This window comes from Miniopterus natalensis, chromosome 14 (genome assembly GCF_054644295.1).
Source record: "Miniopterus natalensis isolate mMinNat1 chromosome 14, mMinNat1.hap1, whole genome shotgun sequence".
NCBI classification, from domain to species: domain Eukaryota; kingdom Metazoa; phylum Chordata; class Mammalia; order Chiroptera; family Miniopteridae; genus Miniopterus; species Miniopterus natalensis.
The window spans coordinates 44231362-44249269 of record NC_142094.1 but is presented as its reverse complement, the minus strand read 5'-3'; the positions used below and the strand labels follow the sequence as shown (position 1 = coordinate 44249269).

At 46.1% G+C, this 17908-nt stretch overlaps 1 protein-coding gene across 2 annotated transcripts in view; it reads right to left on the bottom strand.

Annotated features, from left to right (window-relative positions):
• The window catches only part of WBP1L (WW domain binding protein 1 like), a 56948-nt gene continuing 39040 nt past the window's right edge, over nt 1-17908 (bottom strand). For both annotated transcript variants that reach the window (XM_016219965.2, XM_016219966.2), the window contains exons 2-4: nt 14626-14728; nt 4913-5074; nt 1-3613 (exon numbers count right to left, since the gene is read on the bottom strand). In XM_016219965.2, the coding sequence (XP_016075451.2) occupies nt 2865-3613; nt 4913-5074; nt 14626-14728 (1014 nt within the window). In that variant the 3' untranslated portion in view covers nt 1-2864. The remainder of the gene's footprint in view (nt 3614-4912; nt 5075-14625; nt 14729-17908) is intronic.

Sequence of the window (17908 nt, the reverse complement as noted above, 5' to 3'; positions counted from 1 at the left end):
TAGAATTTTGGGACTGATTTTATTTGGGCTTCTCACAGTGGTTAGAGCCACTCTGTCTTCAGAACAATCACAGCACAGAAAATGCGTCACCGAGACTGCCCAGAAAGGTCTGACCAGCTGAATCTTATTGCTTAAAATACACATATTCACAATAACTGACAAATGGTGATGTGCTGCACATAGGAATGTGTTAGCATTTGCAAATCTTCTGACTGTAGCACCAAACCCTCGACCAGCCCCCCTTCCTTCCCATTCATCTGGAAAACCAGACTCAACCAAATCTCCCTGGCGCCCTAACCAGTCCTTCAACTCCCCATTTCCATTTCTCACTGCATTCAGGGTAGCCTCCTGGAGCAGGGGACAGACTGTGACTGCTGGAATCAAGCCCAGCTCCCCAGCTCCACCCTCTTCTTCTCCTGCCTTTAGGGTGGGACGCTGCAGTGAACCTTAACACTCAGACCAGCCCCCCAATCTGGCGGGAGAAGGAAACTTGAGAGGGCCAGAATTCATCCATTTGATCAGTGAACTGAAGGAGGATTCATTTTGGTAAAACTTGATGTCCTTGGAGACACTTCAGTGAGTTGTTGGGGATTTTTTTTTAAATGGTGGAAGGAAAGGCATCTGAGGGCTGCTGACGCACTCCCGCCCACTCTCGCCACACACCGGCTTGTTTGCGCGAACTGGACTTCAGCAAAGGGAGGTAAACCCTGTGGTGGCTGCCAAAACCTCCTGGCAATTCTGGGCAGGGCTGACGTCTGGGCCACAGCTAGTCCAAGCTTGTCCCTGAAGATCCAATTAAGCTTCGGTCTGAAGTTCCACCTTCACCTTCTGTCCCAAGTGGTTGTGAACATCCCCCAGGGGGCTGATACCGAGGGCCAGGAGCAGCCGAGGGAGGCAGACATGTTCAGAGCACGTTTCCATTTATAGGGAACAGAACACAGGCCTCCGCGTGTCCACGGAGCAATGTGCAAATTGCAGTGATGGGTAGAGTAAAACCTCTACTTTGAGGACAGTATCTCTGGCAAACACGGGACTGCCGTCGACAATGCTGCTGAATACACCCAAGTACACAGTCAGACATTTGTTCAGTAAACAGTAAATGCATAAAATAAATTACCTTGAGAGGGCCATATCTGCTCCAAACATGTGGTAAATGGGAGCAGAACGGCTGCCATTCAAAGTATATTCACAGGAAAACAGGGCTGGGGGCTCACATACAACGAACAGACAGACATAGGTTATCCAAAAAGTCATTGTATACGGACTTCACTTTGTTCAACATGGGTTTTGGATTTGTGGACTCCAAACACAGACACTCGTTCACCTCACAGCCTTGGATTTGTCTATTTTTGTATACGTCTACATATTGTTTCCTTTCTTACCACAACGTCATTGCCTAGTCTAAATGTCATCGTTCAAGAGTGGGGGAAGAACCAAACTCTTCATATGAACAGGGCTGGGCAGGGAATGTTAGTTTCAGCTGTTTGCTTTCTCCATTCAGATTATTCCCATCAAAGCTCAACTGGTTATCTGAAGCCAAACTACAGTAACAAGGATCCTGTGTTCCTTCTGGATGGCTGCCTTCACCCCCTCCTTGGGCCATTTAAACTCTTTACCATAGACTACAATGATTAGTTAACCCACTTACGGGGGGGAGGGGACGGACGGACATGAAAACCACAGATAACCAAGGCATTTTTTCCCAAGTGGTCAGTTAAAATAAAATTTTAAAAAGCCAAAAAAACTTATTCAGAATCGAGAAAATACTGTGGGAGAGCCAGGCAATGGGGGAGCCCTTCCTCAAGACCCACAGCCTCCTCATTTGTTCATAGAGAACAGTGAAACGTAAAGGCCTGCAGACTGTGTGCTTGGGTTCGGGGAGTGCCCTGGTCACCTGTGGGCACAGACCAAAGGGCAGACATGCAGAAAACTGCACTTCTATCTACCACCACAGCTCAGGGCTTCCTGTGCACCCACAGAAGCTCAGAGACAGCCTCCACCAAAGCCGGTACACAGAGCATCCCCTTCTGGCTCAATCACAGCCAGGCTCCTTGAAGGCCAACTTAGGAAAGAGCCGCAGACTTCTCTTTCCCAGAACAGAACTCTTGCCTGACACTGATCAAGTTCTTGTTTTCAGCTCGCTTTTGTTCTTTTTCTTTTTTAAAATAAAAAAAAAACGAAGAGAAGGCAGTGTAATCTTCCCCATCTGAACTGGTGTGTGGCCAGCCAGAATGCAGGGCAGGGCCCCTCAGTGATGCGGTGATGCATCATCGATCTCGTCACCTGGAATCTGAGAATGCAACAAACCCTTACAACCTACCACATGACTACCCATCAGCCTTCATCCTGCCACAGGATTAGCCCAAGTTGGGCTCTGCAGACACAGCAGCAAGGGGTGACGAGTCCTGGGTCTCTGCAGGCTTCCTTCACCCAGGGCTGAGATCTGCTGCCTCTCCCAGGCTGACTCTTACACTAACACCAGAGAAAAACCCACTCCACCACCGCGAGTACCTCGGAGTAGTCTCAGCCCCTTCCCTGGGGGCTCCTTAAACACACATCTCTCTGACCCAAGCAATAGCTGAGATATGACTTGGAAAGGACAAAGGGGATGGGGTGGGCCATGAGAAGTGTCACAGAACCCACTTCTCAGCCCTCCACAGCACTGTGCTTCTGTGCGGGGAGAGGCATCCACACCCGAACAGTACCTGGAGGTGTAGGAAAATGCGGGAACAAGGGGGGGGGGGGAGGAGAAAAAGAAGGACCAAGTGGCGGAACCACTTTTTCTGAAAGTCACTTAATGCTTCTGTCGTGGTTCTCCCCATCCCGGTTGCTTTGCCGAGATCTCAGGCACAGGCGGGCCTACTCTAGCTGGGGGAGCTGCTGCTCTGGGAGTTTGGGGAGTCCTGCTCATTGATGGTGTTCAGCAGCAGGCACGCGGGTGGCCGTGGCAGGTGGGGATGCCCAAGATCTCCGGCCTGCTCCTCGGAGGGTTGGCAAAGCCCTTCCTCCTCGTCACCAGGGGGCCGCACGTGGCAGCTGTCGCAGAAGTCCAGGGGTCCATCCAGAGCGTCGTCAATGAATGTGCTGAACTCTTTGAGGTCGTCGTCATGGTGGCCCCTGTTGCACACACACACCTCAATGCCCGAGTCACCCGTGAAGCGGCGATGTCGGCCAGGCGTCTTGTCCTTGCTGTCGGGGAGGGCACCGCCCTGCTCGCAGCTGTAATCTTTCAGCAGCTCCTCCTTACATTCGGAATCCTTGTCCAGGAAGGCCCCAGGGGCCAGCTCTCCCAGGTCAGCCACGGAGCCACTGGGCTCCATTCCAGGGGCTTTGGTGGCTGCTGGGTTGGCTGGCATGTCGGTGTTGGAGGGCTCAGGGTCAGCGATGATGCTCGGGGGTCTCGTGCTGCTTCTGCTGGGCCCAGACAAGGGGCTGCTCTGTGCCCCTTGGGAGCCCCTGGTGGGATCAGCAACTGGGGGGCTGCTGCCTGCAGGGCCACACTGTGCAGACAGCTGCTGCTGCTGTAGCTGGAAGGCACTGTATGGTGGGGGAGGAGTTGGAGGTCGGTTCACCACTTCCTCATAAGGAGGTAGTAAATAGTTTGGCAAAAACCCTAAAATGGGGAGGTAGGGAGGAGAAATTACTGCACTGGCAATTGTTCTAGGACAGAGACATTGAATATATGTCTCCTCCCACCCCCAGCATACCCACCAGGTGACAGCTACAGGTCTTGGTTGTGGGCAGGGCAGAGAGCTATGGGAGTAAACTAATCTAGCTTCTTGAAACCTGAGAGCCCCTAAAGCTGCTTTATAGGCAAAGATTTCTGCCTGTCTGGTCCAGAGTGAAGGCAGAGGTTTAGGCAAATGTGGTGGATGGCCAAGAGATCATTTCTGCCTGGAATGGACCTGTTTCCACATGCACACGTGTCTCCTATTTCACAGTCAGACTGTCCTACATCTATGTCCCATAGGCCTCAGGATCAGGGACCCAAACTTAATACTCTGACCACTTTTTTCTTCCCCCATCCTTCCAGATGAATACCATGAAGAGCGCCTTTATCTGGAAGGTTGTAAATCTGTGTTGTCTCTCACTCTAGTGTGGCTGGAGTTGGTCTACAAAGACAAACAAAACCTTATCCTGACTCAGACAACGAGCAGGTGGGTTACCAAGGAAGGGTGAGGGCCTGTGATCCAAGGCTTATAAGAGCATGCCAGGTGAATTATCTTTTCACTATGCTGAATGCCTTGAGGCACTGATGATCTACTTACAACAATAATTGTTAGCATTTATTGAGCACTTACTATATGCCAGGCACTGCTAAGCACTTAACCCTTCTAGATGTGAAATTCCACATTTGTGATCACTTGTTTCAGTAGAACACACGGTAAAATGGGTTTGGACAAGCTGCACAGCTGGGCCTCCACTGACCATTTGAGAGGGCGTATGTATGGAAGCCCAAAGAAGTCAAGTGAGTGCCTTTCAGCGAGTCATCAAGTTCTTAATTCTCAGGAAGTCCTAGTGTCAACCACCCCCACCCGCCCCTTTCATGGCAGACTCTGCTCATCATATCACATGACTGTAAACAAATAGGAGGATTTCAGGCCACTGAACTCGAAATCTCAATTCGCTCACATCATATACCATCCAACTATCTCCCTAAAAAAAATCTGCTAAAGAAGCAGAGACCTTGTCAGAGCGCAGCCAGTGTAGATTTGCAGTGGCCCAATGGCTTCAAGGAGCTGCATCCACAGCAATGGCTCCTCTGTGCTAAACACGACTACTGCCCCCTTGTTCCTGTACTTTCAAAACCCTGCTCTGTACTGGGCAAGGAGGCAAACCCCCAATGCCCATAGGAGCCCTGGCCACCAACACACACAGTCTGTGTGTCCTGGGCTCCTGAGGGTGTACGTACTGAAATAAAATGGCAGCGCTGAGTAATTGTGGGCTTCCCGGTAGGCAATCAGGTTGATTTCATGTTGCCGCTGCTGGGCCTGAAGGCGGTGCTTGGCTCGGCGGTGGTGGCAGACGCAGCAGCAGCTCAGGATGATGATGATGGTCCACACAAGCCAGAACCCTGGGAGTGGGGAAGCAAGACAGAGAGGCAGGGACACAGTGAACACCAGCCAGAGAGGGGCAGTTCTCAGAACAGGGAGGGTCACAGCAACGTCTCCCGGTCAAAGCCAGAACTGCCAGGCCTCGCTCAGTGAATTCACATTTAGAACCTGCATTTAGTTTTCATAATGTTTGTGCCAGAGTGAAAGATACATGTGATGGAAGAGGGCAGGATTATAAGAATGACAGTAAAAGAGGCCACTGAGTTTGAGAAGCCTCCAGGGACCCTGGGGGAAGGGAAGAGTGCCAAGGCAACTCTCCAGCACCACTGGTCCTCCCATATTTTAGGTTTGGTGGGCATTCAATATGCTCCCCTTTTAGGACAGTGTACTCTTCCTCTTTTAAGAGATCTCTGAGTAAATGCTTTAGCATCTTTTAGTACTCGTCTTCTCCCACAAGAACAGCCTCCCAGGCTTACTTCCTGCTGCTGACACCAGACCATTCACCAAAAGCAAAGAGTCTCTCAAAATCCCCACACCTCAGCCGATTAGCAACTGCGAGGGGGGCCTCAGAGGGGCTGCCTGATAAACTCTTGGGTTCTCCTGATATCATCAAAAAGATCTGGGGCTTTTCCCTACCTTGTATGCTTTTGTGATAGAAGAGGCCCTAAAGTAAGAGGTGGAAAATTCTTTTTTTTTTTAAATATATTTTTATTGATTTCAGAGAGAGGGAAGGAGAGAGAGAGAGAGAGAGAGAAACATCGATGATGAGAGAGTCATTGATTGACTGCCTCCTGCACGCCTCCAGCCCCCAACCCCGGGCATGTGCCCTGACTGGGAATCGAACCCTGATCGCCTGGATCCTAGGTCTATGCTCAACCGCTGAGCCACACCCGGCTGGGAAGAGGTGGAAAATTCTAATTGCCTCAGGTCCAACTCTTCCCTAGGGAGTGCAAATGACTTCCTCAACTCTTGATATAATCCGGTACAATTCTACCTCCCATGGTCACACAAACAATCACTCCCACCTCCTTTTGACCTGCATTAGACTCGTGGCCATTAGCAGCCTCTCCTTCTTCCCCCCTGCTCCAGAGAAGGGTAGAGGAACAGAGGAGAAGGCCCGTAGCCTCTTTTCTCCAGGTGTTTATTTCTTTTCATTTCCCAGTGGTTCTCTTAGTTACCCCTCTTCAATTTTCAGGTGTATGCAGAAGAGCCTTCTAAATATTTTCTTTAATTAATAAGAAATTTTGCTTTAAAAAATATATATATTGGGGGGGATCTGGGATGAAAAACACAAAAATAGTGACTTATATTTAAATAGTGATATTATGACAAATTTTAATTCTTTTTCCAATTATTTTCAAATTATAAAAATGGAAACAAAGTAAATTAAAACTTAGCCTGGCTGGGCGTGGCTCAGTGGCTGAGCATCGACCTAGGATGCAGGCGAACAATCGGGGTTTGATTTCCGGTCAGGGCACATGCCTGGGTTGCAGGCTCCATCCCCAGTCGGGGGCGTGCAGGAGGCAGCCGATCAATGACTCTCTCATCATTGATGTTTCTATCTCTCTCTCTCTCCCTCTCCTTTCCTCTCTCTGAAATCAATAAAATTTTATTTTAAAAAAACTTAAAATATCTGTGATTAATTTTATTTTTGCTGGCTTTTAGTTTAAAAATTAATATATTTCTGGATGGGTTTTTAAAATACTCTGGGAATATAGTCATATAATGAAATGATAAGAGCCATTAAAAATTATTCATAGATACTATTTTTTTGACATAAAGATGTTTCTAATATTGAATAAAAAAGCAGATTACAGAACAGTACAAAATATGATCCCAATTTTTGCTTTAAAAAAAGTCTATATAAACATCTAGAGGGATGATCAGGAAGTTATCATGTATTCCTGAATAACAGGGCAATAGGTTTTCTGGTACCAGCACCCTCATTTTTTGCTTATCTACATTTCCTAATTTTTCTAAGATGAACATGTACTTCTTTGAAATTAAAAAATTAATCTGAGGAACCCGGCCAGGCGTGGCTCAGAGGTTGAGCACCTACCTAGGATCCAGGCGATCAGGGTTCGATTCCCAGTCAGGGCACATGCCCGGGGTTGGGGGCTGGATCCCTAGCAGGAGGCGTGCAGGAGGCAGCCAATCAATGACTCTCTCTCTCATCATTGATGTTTCAACTCTCTCTCTCCCTCTCTCTCTCTGAAATCAATAAAGATATATATATATTTTTAAATGTGTACATAGGTCCATATATTTTTTTTTAATTATGTGAGGAACAATTTTAAGGTGAGTTGCTATTAAATAAGAATAGATTATACTATCATTCATTTGTTCTCTACTCCTGAATAACTTCAATTTTTTTTTCCATTACAAATGCTACATCTATTTTTTATCATCTGCTTTGTAATTATAAATCTGTGTTTAGAATCTGTTAAGTATTTCCAATCCTGCCAGAATGAATTAACATTGTGGTTTTTTAAAAAGGCTTCCTTCTCCCTACAGACAAACTTGTAAATGAATAGAACCCTGCCCCCCCCCCCTTTGTACCAGAACACAATATTCTGAAAGATTCCACTGACATTTAGGGTGTGGCCTCTGGCAACAGCTCTATCTGTACCCCAGGAGGGTCCCCACTGAATTGCCCCACAAAGCCACCCTTACAGGGTGAGACTGCAAGGTGGTACAGCTGCCAGGCTCTGGCAAGCTATGTGGCACCTAACTGCTTGCGGTACGTGCAATGGAACTTTCTGCGGAGGACTGGCAACAGGAGAACAGGCGGAGGGCAATGGGCGGAGGACTTTTTCCTCTTTTCCCATCAGCAGACAGAAAAACCTCATTCCTAACCAGAGAACATAAACTTAAGTTGACGTTAGAAGTCTCCCTTCCCTCTCCAGATTAAATACTGGACAGTTGCTTAATTAAACTTACATCTCTCTCCTGCTCCTGGCTGACTGAAGACTAGACAGACACTGTTAAAGGAACCCTCAGAGGATGGTGTTGAGGCAAGAAAGCTGTGGGAATGAGCTGGCAACCTGCTGCCTCCTGTAACATCTCCTCCAGATCAATCTAGTTAGCTCCCAGCCTCCTAGGGTGGGACCACACTGGAGGGAAGCACCACAAATAAGCACAGTGCATTCTGCTGAAGAGCCTGACTCTAAATGTCTTTCAAAGTCGAAAAGATTCTGGGCTGAACACTTTATTACATTACCTATACTTCTCTTACTTTTTCCAGCATAACCTCATAATCCGTATTTCTGTGTTACTTGATGATTTAGAAAGTACATTCTCCCATTACATAATCAACATTTAACTCTACTATTTTTACTTCCCAAGTCATTTTTTTCAGTAGTTTCTCACCTAAAGGTAAACCAACTTTTAACTTACATGCAGCAATATATATGATCTAAGGCAGTGTTCCTCAGCTCTTATAGCATGCTTTAAAAAACAAACAAACCAGTCCAGCCTGCGTGGCTCAGTGGCTGACCATCTCCTGGTTTACAAACCAGGAGATCACAGTTTGATTCCTGGTCAGGGCACATGCCAGGGTTGCAGGCTCGATCCCCAGGAGGGGGCGTGTGGGAGGCAGACGATCAATGACTCTCTCATCATTGATATTTCTCTCTCTCCCTCTCCCTTCTTCTCTCTGAAATCAATAAAGACGTATTTAAAAAATAATTTTAAAAAACCAAACAAACAATCCATGCTTTTAATAGAAAAAATCTCATGCACTGGTTTTCATGCTGGCTAAATATTTCTGGTTTTCCCCCCTCCAGATATGTGGGTAGGCTGAACTTCCTGGTCCCTTTCTGATTGGATGAGGCTTTGATACTGGTTCTAACTAATGAATTGGGATTGGAAATGACCATTTCTTGCTGATATGAAACCCTCCATGAATCTTCCTTCTGCCATGGCAATTGGCAACATTCCAGAGAGTGACTTCAGGGTCAGTCTGGTCCCAGAGGATGATGAAGTGGGAACAAAGTGACACACATGCTATAGTGTAAGAAGTAAACCTGTTGTTTTAGCCGACTAGGATTTTGGACTTGTTACTGCAGCATAACCTAGGCTATCCTGACTGATGCAGTGAGTTTATAGGCTTTTCTGGGCGAGAGGATTTAAAGGGTTCATCAGATTCTTAAGCAGATCCTTGATCCAGAAAAAGGCTAAGATCCACTGATCTAGAAGTATGATAGAAAAAAGGGCTTTAAAAAAAAAAAAACAACAAGGAAAATTTAGGTCAAAAGGGACTGGGGGAAGAAAAGAGACAACTGGATTATGGTGTGGCTCAAACCTGGGGGAAAACTAACTTGGGAGCAGGCTGGGTCTAGTGGTATGACGCAGCATAAGTGAAGGTCCAGAACAGATCCCTAATGGGCTGGTCCCACTTAATGGAAGGTAGAAGGCATTCTTATCTGACCCTCATAAAACAGATCCTCCTAGGAGGCATTCTAGTCAAAGTAGTGTCCCATTAACTTTAAAAGGAGGAATATCCAGACTAGTCTCTATGGAGTTGGGCCAACTTTTGATCTTATTGCTAGATTTCACAAGCAAGGAAGAGCTTAAAAAAGGAAAACTTAATGAAAGAGACACACAGCGAAAGACAGAAGTATGCCCTCCCTCCCAAACACACACCTACCCGGAGATTAAATTCCCCACTGACAACTTTGAAATTTATGACCTCACGTGGGGAGCATTTGTCATGCTAAGCAAAATGGAAACATGTTTTTAAAAACAATGAGTCCAACGTAGGCACTGAGTCATGTGCCCCAGAGTTCACAATAAACTTGGGAAAACACTACTCCCCAACTGGCAGGAACTTCCTCATTAAGAAGCCAAAGCATACTATAAATTAGCTCTCCTTTTATAGAATGATGGGTGACCTCCTGGGCCCCTTATACTTCTCAGCAGGAGCTCCTGCCATTGTCACTGCAGAAAAGGTCTGAATTTGGGAAATGAAGACTTCAGAGGATGTGCAACTTTATCTGAAACACTAAACAAGTTTCCTATAAGCATGACTACAAATAGAAAAGAGGAGAGGCAGACAACCTGAGTTCAAATCCCAACTCACAAAACCATTTCCTGGCTTTATGACTAGGTAGTTTTTTTACTTCTCTCATCTGTAAAATGGGAAGAATAATGCTCTCTACCTACTTGGTCACTATGAGGAAAATTGGCTAATATACGCAGAGTACTCAGAACTATGCCTGGTATGGAGTAAGTTCTCCAGCTTATTATTACTACTGTTGTTGTTATAGTACAGGCATGGCCACCAATGGGAAGGGTTTCCTTTAAATTTCCCTTTTTATCCATTAAAAAGCGAGAGTAAGGAACAATTCCAAAGTCTGCTTTTAGGTCCTATTCTAGGCTAAACTCATTGGAAAACCAACCCGCCTGCACTCATCAACCTGCCTTTGTCCTGAAGCCCAGACCACTAGGGAACGGGGGTCCAAGTCAGGGCATGAGGAGGCCCCAGCTCCCCGCTCTCCACTTTCCTCAGTGTGTCAAGTGCCGTGGGCCTTCCTTAAGAGCAGCTCAACAACGAGTTTCTTAAGACAAACTATTTAAAAAATATTAGGAGGTGAAAAGCTGAGCAGCGTTAACTGGATTTGCTAATAATCTGTTTCATGTCATCTCAGGGAAATTCCAGTCTAGAAACACTCCCCTGTCCCTCATTAAAGCCCAAACAGGGGAAACTGATGCCTGATTGAAGTTCACCCAAATGATCTCAGGAGCAGAAATTCCCAACTCTGACCTCTCTCTGGAAAATGGAGCTGGGTGAGTGGAAAGAGCCCTGGGATGAGAACTGGGAGGTCCAGGTTCAGGCTTTTGGCCTTGACTATGTCCCTGGCCTCCCCAGGTCTTGAGATTTGGATTTTTTTCTCTTTCTGCTCCATGAAGGGCATCCTCAGGTGGAAAGTAAACATGCACATTCCAGACCCTCCATGACCTGGGCCCATCACCCTTCTAGACTAGCACTTGGTATTCTGGAAGGCTTTGGAGTGAGGAGCACTGACCTTACTACTCAGCTGCATACTCCTGGTCCAGAGACATGGGGGTGGTATCTGCACCTAGGAGGATGTTCTTAAGGTGAAATGAGGTGAGGTGCATGAAGAACTTAGTGCCTTGCACTAGGAGAGTTCTATGCACATTAGCACCCTTGTTATCACCCATTTCTACCCAGTCACGCCCCAGGGGAAAGGTTAACAATATGATCCATACTCTGTTTTCTCATGGGGCCTTGGTCTATGGTGGTGTGCTCCTCTACTTGGAAAATCATTCTACCCTCGTCCGTGTGTTTAAATCCTATCTACCTTTTAAGACTTTCTTCAAATGCTACCTCTTCCACACAGCCTGCCAGACTCCTGTCCAGCCAAAGCAAACTCTCCGTTGGGACACTCACAGCAGTTCTGGCAAATATATTCCACTCTCTACTTTGCAATTACTACTGAGGCACCTGGTCTTATCTCCTCTCTCTGCTGAGATGCCCTTTCTAATGGCAAGGATTGTATCTGCTCACAGTTTATAACAGAAGAGCCCAGAGCATCCAGTAGGAACTTGTTAGAATTGCAAATTCTCAGGTCCACCTCAGGCCCACTGACTAAAAAAATCTGGGAGTAGGGCCCAGAAAACTGTTTTAATGAATCCTCCAGGAAATTCAGATACTTGCCAAAGTTCAAGAACCAATGGAATAAGGGTTTGCTGAATGAATAAATGATTGAATGACAAGTAAAGTGCAAGTGCCATAAAAATGTGAGGGCTGACAATAATAATAATGACCAGGTCCTATAGCCTCAGCCACTGCACTAGGAAAACCACCTTCACTTCCTGTCTGATGCAGGCCCAGTAATCACTATTGGCTTAGTCACAACAGACTGCAAAGACATGGGAGAAAGGGTGCTGGCTGGCTGAAGCTCAAGGTCTGCGTGTGCTTGTGTGTCTATGTAAAGTGGTGTGTGTGTGTGAGAGAGAGAGAGATAGGCCTCAGCACACAGGAAAATTCAGCTTAGTATAGGTACAAGCGTTGTGCAAATGGCATTTTTCCCCCTTGAGGCCCTCTGCCAAGGATTTCCTGGATGAGATTGTTTTCCTTCCAAAGTAAAGAGACAAAAAGAATAACCCAAAGCCCATTACTTTCACATTTTAGGCAGTTTAGAGACAATTAGAGGGAACAGAGTTAAGGCCACAAAAAGTGCAGTTTTGATGAGAATGCAAAGGGCTCATTCCAACACTCAACCTCTCTCTATACACGTCAAGCGGAGGCCAAGACCCTCATAAGGAAGAAAACTAAAGAATTCTCAGAGGCACAGGATACTCACTGGGCATCTCCTGACCAAGAAGCCATTTCTGGGTCCAGATGAGAGGAAAGGTTTGCTTTTACAATCTCCTTCCCTGCAGGACTTAAAAAGTATGGCCCAACTGGTATAATGGCGATTCTCTTCTCCTCATCCAGATTCTGGTTTCTGTCTGGCCTTCCCCTTTCCCAGCCGACCGTAAGTGGAGAGATAATCGGCCACTCATGCAACTCTTCCTCTGGCTTTTTTTAGGCCCTTGGGGTGAAGCACCTGGTTCCCAGAATGCCTCTCTGCCATCTGGGTCTCCCTGTCCCACCACCCCACCACCCTGCCTTGGCTTTGGTGACCCACTTCTGATGGCTACTGAGTCTGCTCTGCCAACAGCCCAGGAGGCTCTGTCAATCTGAGATGGGGCCATCAACTCCATCCCTTTCCGCAACTGTTGCACCTGGGCCAGGCCCCAGAAAAACAAACTGTCAGCTCTGCGGCTTTTTGGCAACCCAGCTTCAACTTTTGTTTTAACAAGGGGTGGGAGGGAGAATTTGAACCTTGTGGTTATCTGCATTTTAAAACATTTAAACAGAATCTGCCCACCTGCTTGGCACTTTGCGTTCTCCAGTAAGTCCCTCGGCCCCACCCCTTCTAAAATAGCAACATCAATTCTGGGCCTTCTCGGTGGCTGCTTATACACAAAGGAATGGGGAGTGGGGTTTCCTGAGCCCTGTCCTCTCCTTGAAGGAGTCTGCCCTTGACTGCCCCTGGGATTCCTCAGAAAAGGCAGACAAGTAGGTCCTCAGTCCTGAAAGGGGAAGGAACAGGGCAAAAAGAGGTCCTGTTTGTAAGAACCACTCCCACTGGCTATAAGATGCATTTGCATTTAGAGGGACAGTCTTCCCAGCCAAGTGTATAATTTCCTCTCCATACCAAATAATACCCCTTCTAGCTGCTTTCTGACCATATCACTGATGTGGGGGGAATAGGAAAATCAGAAAGGAGAGAGGGAAAAAGAAGCAGGGGTGATGGTGCCAATAAGGGAATGGTTTGACAAGCCCAAAGCTCATTTCCAAGTGGAGGGAGTGAGGGAGTGTTTAGAATTATTTGGGGAAACAGTCTATCATTTCCTCTGTCAGTAGACGGTTGTGTAAACCACTGCAGTGCTAGTCACCGCAGATTCTCTGCCCCAAGGACTCTCCCATCCTCCCGTTCTTCATGGAGCATCCTATAGTGTTTCATCTGAGTACCATGAGGATCAGAGTACAAAGTGTGTTAGTGAAGTCTTTAAGCTTGGGTTTCTCCCTGAAGACCACAGTAATGTCACTACCCTTGTGCAACTCTGGAAGGTACAAGTGGTCCTGGCCTCAACCAAACCAGTGGCAAGATAAGGACTGTCTCCACAGGGCATTTAGCTGACAGTAACAAGTTAGGTGCACTGTAAAAGCCTCCAGACACTTCAACTTTCCAGCTAGGGAATAAGCACAGGGGCCTCCCTCTTTCTAGGAGGGCTCTGTAGGCAGGGAACTACAGAAAGATTATCCCTTTGACAGAGACCTTTAGACACAGAAGCAGCTCCTTGATGCTCCACGGGGAATTCTAGAACCTTGTTCTTATAAAAAAAAATAAAAATAAAAATGGATTTACAGCCATTCACAGAGCCCAGCTCGGTGCTCACAGCAGCTTGGCTGCTGCAATTTCTCTTCAAAAAGATGGCAAGCCTGGGAGTCTGGGATGGCCAGTGGAAAGATCTAAGTGGTTGTCACTGATGGGCACATACTGGAGAGAGCATCAAAGAGAACCCAGGCAGGAGTTTCTGCAGCAGACCTGGTAAACTTGGCCTCTTTTTTTTTGTTTTGTTTCTATTGATTTCAGAGAGGGGAAGGGAAAGGGGGAGAGAGATAGAAACATCAATGATAAGAGAGAGTCACTGATCAGCTGCCTCCTGCATACCCCCACTGGGGATCAAGCCCGTATCCCAGGCATGTGCCCTGACCAAGAATCGAACCGGGATCTCCTGAGCCATGCAGACCGGGCACCACAGCCTCTTAAGAAGGTTCAGACCATACTCTTCAGTCTTCAACCCACAATGTGCAAAGAGCATCAGAGTGGTTGTCCTCTACAGAGGAATCACTTCTGGAACCTGGAAACTGATTATACTTGCCAACAGTGCCCCCCGAGAGAGTAAGAGAAAGGCTGACCAGTCCACGGTTTCTAATAACCGGAGGCAGTAACCAGCACCCTGGGGTCCACGAAACCTCCAGGCAAGGACTTACACCAGAGTTCATAGTAGTAGTTGCAGCACTGAGACTGTCCACAGCAGTGTCCTGTGTCACAGATGTAGCTCTGATTGTTGGTACCCACACAGGTTTCCTTATCCTAAAAAAAAAATTTAAAAAAAATTAGCATGTTAAACTTTTTCTCAACCCCCTCTTTTTGCCCATCTGCTCACCCTCCACCCGAATGTTTGTACCAATATTTATTCCATTAAAAAAAAAATATTAGAAAGAGCAGCAGATTTAAGGGGGGAAATGGTTTATTAAAGGGAGAAGAGGTCCTGGCTCGGTAGCTCAGTTGGTTGGAACATCATCCCCATGCACCAAGGTTGTGGGTTTGATCCCTGGTCAGGGCATATACAAGAATCAACAATGAATGCATAAATAGGTGGAACAGCAAATTGACGTTTCTCTTCCCCCCATTCTTCTCTCTTTAAAATAAAGAAATACATATTTTTTAATGTCCACATTTTTAAAAAAATTAAAGGGAGAAGAGGATTCAGCACACAAAGCTGACTGGCAAAGAGCAAGGTTCTCCTCAGACAGGGAAGGGTTACACCACTTTCTTTATATCCAAGCAGAAACACTGGGTGTTCCAGTGTTATTTAAACTCAGCTGGTTACAAGGTGATGCTTCTCCACTAATTAGCAGTTTTCAATAAAATCGGCTTTTCTGTGAAAGTTCCTGGAATAATTAATGCAGTATATATTCTAGGATTAGCATCCAGTCAGTCATTCCATCCTTCCTTCAAAACACAAGATCTCCAAGGTTAATTATAGTGATTCAAGAGAGCTAAAAAACCTGCTGCTAAATTCTTCACTTTTAAGAAAAGGGGTGACCTGTTCAAGTGACCTAGTCCAATTTCAATTTGCTAGATCGTTTTTTGCTTATCGAATGATCTCTTAATAATCTTGACTGGATCTAGGATTCATCCTGTCCCTTGTCAGGGTCAGCTACAGAAAGGGCACTGCTGAGTAACCATTTAGCAGTTCGCCAAATTCTATTCACAGCGCTGGGGAACAGAGATGAAAGTGAAAAGGGTTTTTTTACATTTCATACTTAAAATATGAAATACCCCACAAGCCGACCTGAACTTCAGCCCAAAATGTTCTCTGGACCACAATGTATAGAATGAGACCTATAAGTCACCTCTATCTGGCTTTCAACATTCCTTTAAAGAAGCAACACATGCATTTACTGGACACTGTTTTGTGCCAAGCACTGGGTTGGTTATGAGGGATATACAAGGATTGTCCCTATCCTCAAGAAGCTCAGAGTTAAAAGTGAAAAAGCCCTGCTCAGCAAAGAAACTAAAACCACAGTCTCGTGTTTGCTGCTACTCAGGCTGACCCTGCCCACAGCACACATCCGGGCATGCCTGCCAGTGGAAACTAAAGTCAGATGGTCGGTTCATCCTCTCTGGGCCTGGCTTTACTAGGCTGTCTACTTGGCCAAGAGTATAAACAAAGTATGCCAGTGACTATCTACAGGGCTAGAGGCTGGAGAGCAACAGTATAGGCACCTGAAACCACAGGGAGAGGACCAGAAGAGCTAATAACCAGATCCCTGGCTCAGCACAGCTTTCCACCACACATCCTCAGGTGTTTCCTGCTCTTTAAAGAGTCTTACACCCATGTAAAAGGGTTTAGGAAGAAGGAAACATGGGAAAGGCATCTGTAAACTCTGACAATGAGAGTTTCACAATATAGCAAACAATTCTTCCTGTCTTTGCCTCCCTGTGTACACTGTATGCAGAATGCAACTACCTAGGGGGTGGCTGTCCAGTGAGAGGTCTCCTGTGAGGCCTGGCGCACATACAGAAAGCAGATTTGTGCTCACTTTTACTAAAACACATGCTCTCTGACTTCAGAGTAAAACACTGCTTTCATAAGGACATAAAAAAGTTTCTCCTGCCCTGGCAGGTGTGGCTCAGTTGGTAGGGCATTCATCCTGTGCACCAAAGAGTTGTGGGTTCGATTCTTGGTCAGGAAACATGCCTGGGTTGCAGGCACACAGGAGGCGTCCAATTGATGTTCTGCTCTCACATCCATGTTTCTCTCTCTCCCTCTCCCTTCCTCTCTGTCGGAAAAAAAAAAAAATCAATAAAAATATTTAAAACAATAAATATGTAAAAAATTAAAAATTAATAAAAAATATTTTTTAGAATTTTTTTTAAGTTTCTGCCAACTCTACCAAGTCTTGAAATGCCATTCTTCTGACACTGGCTCACAAGAACACAGTTCAAAGTGTCCACATAGTTTCTAAAAGAGGCCATGCTGCCTACACCCTGACACATTAAAGAATCCAGTGATACTTCTGCGTCGGGAAAATTCACCAGACGAGGTCCAGGCTTTGAACACAGAGCAGCCAAATGGTCCTAAGTGAGGCGTGGAATGGAACGTGTTTGAAATCTAAACAAGTGGCATCCTCATGACCTACTGGTGTCAGCTTTTCTCTTGGCTCTTCCATCCCGAGGCAGGAAGCCTGATATAAACAGGACCCCACTCTTTTTTCCAGGGAGAGCAGAACTATAACAGCACCCTCTAATTCAGAGTTTTTCAAACACTTTTTAACCAATATACCTTGTTCCCTGTTCTCCCTCTGCCCCCAGATAGAGTCCCTAAGCTCCCTGGGATGGTCTTGATTATGGGAATTGTCATTTTCTGCTACAGGAGAAAGGAAAAACGGCAGGCAGTTAAGGAATATAGGTAAATAAGTGCCCTCATGGACATTTAGCAAAATGAAGATTTAGGGGTAGTGAGATGTGAGGGTCAAGATGAACTCCTTCAGAAACAAGAGACCTGCTGGTGTGAGAAAAAAAATCTAGGCACTTTGGGTTTGGTCCCAGCTCTACCACAACAGAGGAACAGAACTTTAGTTAGGTTACTCAGTGGTCCTAAGACTAGTTAAGATGCTCTCTAATGTCCCCCTTCAACTCATCCAGTCTGACACAACAGCGCTGAGCCAACTCAAAAGCTCCTGAAATCTGTCTCTTCTCATTCAAAGTGACAGCAAAGAATAGTGTGTGCAAACGCTGCCTGGTGCTTTCCACCCTCCCCTGTAAAGAGGAGCTTAACAGCTGTTACCCAGTGTACTCTCATAGACCTCCACGACCTCCATGTGGCTCAAGATCCACTGTGAGGCAGAAGTGATCAAGAATCAGTCAGATCTGGGTTCAAAACCCAATTTGTTAACTTATTACACCCACTATGTTTATTAACTGTGTGAGCTTGGGTAAGTTACTTTAACTTCTCTGAGCTCTTGATATCACCATTATTTTGTC